At 36.4% G+C, this 6,000-nt stretch overlaps 1 protein-coding gene across 1 annotated transcript in view; it reads left to right on the forward strand.

The window, feature by feature from the left end:
• DYNAP (dynactin associated protein) overlaps nucleotides 1–1,379 on the forward strand; it is a 48,517-nt gene extending 47,138 nt beyond the window's left edge. Inside the window, exon 4 of the mRNA XM_030925825.1 lies at nucleotides 506–1,379. Within this exon, the coding sequence (XP_030781685.1) occupies nucleotides 506–838 (333 nt within the window). The 3' untranslated portion in view covers nucleotides 839–1,379. The remainder of the gene's footprint in view (nucleotides 1–505) is intronic.
• Nucleotides 1,380–6,000: the final 4,621 nt, after the last annotated feature.

The raw sequence follows: 6,000 nt of genomic DNA on the forward strand, positions 1-6,000 counted from the left end.
TGATACTATAATGGTAAATACATATCATTATATAGTTGTCCAAACCCGTAGAGTGTACACCACCAAGAGTGAACCCTAAAGTAATCTGATAATGGTATATCATTGTAGGTTCATTAATTGTAACAAATGTTCTACTCTGATCAGAGAAGTGGACAATTGGTGAGGCTGAACATGTGTGAGGGCAGGAGGCATATGGGAAATCTCTGTATTTCCTGCCTAGTTTTGCTGTCAACCTAAAGCTGCTCTAAAAATAAAGTCTGTTAAAAAGACAAATGGAAAATAGGATAAGAGAAGATGAGATTTTGCAGATTTGTCTTTCTTCTAATGTAAGGGACAGCAGACAATTATTTCTACCTGCATGAAAACATGGACTTCAAGCCCAACTTTCAGAGACACATAGTGACTCAAATTATGTTAACACAGTAAGTTATAAGTAATATACAAGAGATGATAAATTACAAGCAGTTTTGTTTCTCATTGCTGATATTTTTATATACATGCTTAGGTAAAAGAACATTGCCGCAATGACTGGTCTATGTGGAAAGTCTTCCTGGCTTGTCTCTTAGCCTGTGTGATAATGACAGCAATTGGAGTACTTATGGTATGCTTGGTGAATAACAAAGGATCTGCCAGTTCCTCCATTGTTATCCAGCTATCCACAAACAATGGAGAGTGTGTGACTGTCAAACCTGGAACACCCTCTCCTGCTTGTCCAACTACAATGACCACCACTTTGACTGTACCTGCAAGAACAGCCACTGAATCTACAACTTCAACAGCTAAAACTGCCACCACTTCCACAGAACCTACATCTGCTGCAGCTGCCAATCAATTATAATTTGAACAGCCACAGTCATCACTTCAACTGAAACTTCAACCTCTACCACTTCAACTCAGTTTGCAACTATAACGGCTACTCCTATCACTTCAAGTGGAACCATGGCTGCAGTCACTTTAATAGACTATAACTGTTACAACTTCAACAATATCAAGTCCTACTTCAACTTAAACTTACTTGACAACTCAAATAATCACCACTTCTACCATCTCTGACTGAATCAACAACTACATTCCCTTCAACTGAATCTGCAACTACTTCCACTTAACCTACTATAACTACTGTAACTTCTACTTAGCCTACAGTAACAACGCTCATCACTCTTTTCCAACGATGTATAATCTCCACCTATTCATCTGAGGACTAAGCTCTGATTTTTTATCTTGCCCAAATTCCTTTCTAGGGGGTCTGGGGAGTCATGTCCTACAAACCATACAGTCTCATAAGATGGGTTTTATTTAACCCCATATATTGTGACTTACTTTCTAATCTGACTCTGGCATAACAAGGGAAAAAAATCAAAATGTTTTACCCCAAAGTATATTTCCTTGCTATACCTTGAAATTGTCCTGCAAAGTCTCTTGTGGAGGAACTCCACATTCTATAGAGAACATCCTTCCCCCTTTGTTTTCTTTCCTTTCTTTCCAGATCCAAGAGATAATCAACTAAGAGCCAGGCACCCTTTGGGGTCTGATAAGAAACATTTTACAACCTGCTCTCTCTCTGAAGTCTGCTTTCTGAGAGATTCCTCTGAACAATAAAACTTGGTCTCCACAATCCTTTATCTTAACCTGAACATTCCTTTCCATTGATCTCAGGTCTTCAGATAAACTAGACCAATTGTCAACCAGAACATGTTTAAATTTACCTCTAGCCTAGAAGCCCCCACTTTGAGTTCTCCAGCCTTTCTGAACCAAGCCAATGTATTTCTTAAATGTATTTGATTGATGTCTCATGCCTCCCTAAAAATATATAAAACCAAACTGTACCCCGACCACCTTGGATACATGTTCTCAGAACCTCCTGAGGGCTGTGTCCTGAAGCCATGGTCACTCATATTTGCCTCAGAATAAATCTCTTAAAATATTTTACAGCATTTGACTTTTTCTTGTCAATACATCCAAACCTGCAACCACAAATGCCACCACTACCACCTAAAATTTAATAGAACTAGCATCAGTCATCAAAATTACCTATTCTATATTAAGTTAACTTTTAGTTATCACCAGTAATATTAGCCTACAACTACTCCCCACACTGGCTCTTCCCCAAAATTGAAATTGTATAGTATCTGAGTCTAGTTCTAGCCAACGTAACATTATTGCCTACATTAAAAGCTTCTGCAAAGCAAAGGGAATGAAACAAGAAGGCAGCCTGCAGAACAGGAGAAAATGTTTGTATATTGTATATCTAATAGGTGGTTAATATGTAAAATATATCAGGAATTCACATAACTCAATAGCAAAAACAAACAAACAAACAAAAAAAAAACCTGATTTAAAAATGGGCAAAAGATTGGAATATACATTTTCCCAAATAGGACATACAAATGGCCAAGAGGTATATGAAAAGGTGGTCAACAGCACTAACCATCAGGGAAATTAGAGTCAAAACCACAATGAGATACCACCTCATAGCTGTTAGTTTGACTATTATCAAAAAGTAAGTAGATAACAAGTGTTATTGAGGATGTGGAGAATAAGGGATCCTTGTACACTGTTGGTGAGAATGTGAATCAATACAGCCATTATGGACAACAGTGTGGAGGTTCCTCAAAAAATTAAAAACAGAACTACCATATGATCCAACATTCCCACTTCTGGGCATGAAATCATTGTCTTGAAGATATATCTGCATTTCCATGTTCACTTCAGTATTATTCACAATAGTCAAGATATGGGACTGATCTAAGCTTCCATCAATGAATGAATGGATAAAGAACATGTGATATATATAAAATATCTGTCTATATTCAGCCTTTTAAAGGCTGAATAGTATTCCATTGGAATACTATTATATATATATTCCATATATATGTATATATACACACACACACATACACAATTTATATATATATATCTATATATACACACACAATTTATCATATATATACCTATGTACTATATATGTATACACAATGGAATACTATTCAGACTTTAAAAAGAAGGAAATCCTGACATTTGCAACAACATGAATTAACTTGGAAGCTATTATGCTAAGTAACATAGATCAGACACAGAAAGACAAATATTGCTTGATATCACTTACATGTGGAATCTAAAGTAGTCAAACTTAGAGAAACAGAGAGTAGAAAGGTGGTTGCCAGTGGATGGGGAATAGAGAAAATAGGCAGATACAGGTCAAAGTGTACAAACTATCAGTTATAAGATCAATAAGTTCTAGAGATCTAATGTACAGTATGGTATCTATAGTTAATAATAATGTATTGCATATTTGAAAATTGCTAAGGTAATAGATCTCAAGTGTTCTCAAGGCAAACACAAGAAAAATGATAATTATGTCAGGTGAAAATATGTTAATTAGCTCGATTGTGGGAATCATTACAAAGGTATATTTATATGAAAACACCATGTTGTATTCCTTGAATTGTTGTGTTTATGAAAAAAAAACCATGTTTTCCACCTTAAGTACATAAAATATACAAATTTTTCATCAATCATACCTCAGTCTTTAAAAAATAAATATCAAAAAAGAAATATGTTATATCAGTAAATATAATAAAAAGAGATTATATTCTCCATCAATAAAAATAAAAAATAAGAGAATCCATAGAATCTTCAAAATAGCTTCTACAATTAACAAGTTGAGTAAAGGTGTAGGACATAAAGTCAACAGACAAAAATTAATTGTATTCCTATATACTATTGGAGTTGCTAATAACATTTACAATAGCATGAAAACATGATATGCATAGATATAAATCTAACTGAATATGTGCAAGAGCTATCGCTGAAAACTAAAAAGCACTTTTGAAATAAATCAGGGAAGACCTAAATAGAGAAATATACTGTGTTAATGGATTGGAAGAGTCATGTTAAGATGTTCGGATTTCTCCATATTGGTCTAAAGTTTCAATGTAATCCCAATCAAAATATCAGGAATATTTTCTGTGAAATCAAGAAACTAGTTTTTAACTATGTGGAAGGGGGAAGGAACTAGAATAGCTAAAACAATGCTGAAAAAGAAATGCTGAAAGAATCACAGTAATGATTTCAAGACTTACCGTAAATTGTAGCAATCAAGAGTTTTATATAGGTAAATGGAAAGAAGCATAGATCAATGGCCCAGAATAGAGAATCTAGAAAGATCTACAAACATATAGTCAATTCAACTTTCACAAATGTCCAAAGGCAATTCAGTGAGAAAAGAATAGCCTTTTCAAGAGTTGGTGCTGAACAATCAGGCAAATTTATAAACATACATACACATGTACAACTGTCTAATTTTTCAGTGTATGTAAATATGCATATGTCTTTTAAAAAGATCCTTGCCTCATACTTCCCATACTTTCAAAAAGTAATTCCAGATAGATTATAGACCTAAATGTAAAACCTAGAACTGGGAAATTTCTATGAGAAAATCTTTGTGGTTGAGGGGAGGTTCCAAGATGGCCAAATAGGAACAGCTCCAGTCTACACCTCCCAGCATGAGCAACACAGAAGACTGGTGATTTCTGCATTTCTAACTCAGGTACCAGGCATCACCTCACCTGGGAAGCGCAAAGGGTTGGGGAATGCCCTTTCCTAGCCAAGGGAACCTGTGACAGACAGCACCTGGAGAATTGGGTCACTCACACCCTAACACTGTGCTTTTCTCATGGTCTTAGCAAATGGCATACCAGGAGATTACATCCCGTGCCTGGCTCAGAGGGTCCCATGCCCAGGACCAAATCTACATCAGATTGGTGTACCTGAAAGTGATGGGGAGAATGGAACCAAGTTGGAAAACACTCTGCAGGATATTATCCAGGAGAACTTCCCCAACCTAGCAAGGCAGGCCAACATTCAAATTCAGGAAATACAGAGAATGCCACAAAGATACTCCTCGAGAAGAGCAACTCCAAGACACATAATTGTCAGATTCACCAAAGTTGAAATGAAGGAAAAAATGTTAAGGGCAGCCAGAGAGAAAGGCCGTGTTACCCACAAAGGGAAGGCCATCAGAATAACAACGGATCTCTCAGCAGAAATTCTACAAGCCATAAGAGAGTGGGGTCCAATATTCAACATTCTTAAAGAAAAGAATTTTCAACCCAGAATTTCATATCCAGCCAAAGTAAGCTTCATACGTGAAGGAGAAATAAAATCCTTTACAGATAAGCAGATGCTGAGAGATTTTGTCACCACTAGGCCTGCCTTACAAGAGCTCCTGAAGGAAGCACTAAACATGGAAAGGAACAACCAGTACCAGCCACTGCAAAAACATGCCAAATTGTAAAGAGCATCAATGCTAGGAAGAAACTGCATCAACTAACAAGCAAAATAACCAGTTAACATCATAATGACAGGATCAAATTCACACATAACAATATTAACCTTAAATGTAAATGGGCTAAATGTTCCAATTAAAAGGCACAGGCTGGCAAATTGGATAAAGAGTCAAGACCCATCAGTTTGCTGTATTCAGGAGACCCATCTCACATGCAGAGACACACATAGGCTCAAAATAAAGGGATGGAGGAAGATCTATCAAGCAAATGGAGAACAAAAAATAATCAAGGGTTGCAATCCTAGTCTCTGATAAATCAGACTTTAAACCAACAAAGATCAAAAGAGACAAAGAAAGCCATTATATAATGATAAAGGGATCAATTCAACAAGAAGAGCTAACTATCCTAAATATATATGCACCTAATATGGGAGCACCCAGATTCATAAAGCAAGTCCTTGGAGACCTACAAAGAGACTTAGACTCCCAAACAATCATAATGGGAGACTTTAACACCCCACTGTCAACATTAGACAGATCAATGAGACAGAAAGTCAACAAGGATATCCAGGAATTGAACTCAGCTCTGCAGCAAGCAGACCTAATAGACATCTACAGAACTCTCCACCCCAAATCAACAGAATATACATTCTTCTCAGCACCATGTTGCACTTAGTCCAAAACTGGCCACATAGTTGGAAGTAAAGCACTCC

This window comes from Rhinopithecus roxellana, chromosome 21 (genome assembly GCF_007565055.1).
Source record: "Rhinopithecus roxellana isolate Shanxi Qingling chromosome 21, ASM756505v1, whole genome shotgun sequence".
NCBI classification, from domain to species: domain Eukaryota; kingdom Metazoa; phylum Chordata; class Mammalia; order Primates; family Cercopithecidae; genus Rhinopithecus; species Rhinopithecus roxellana.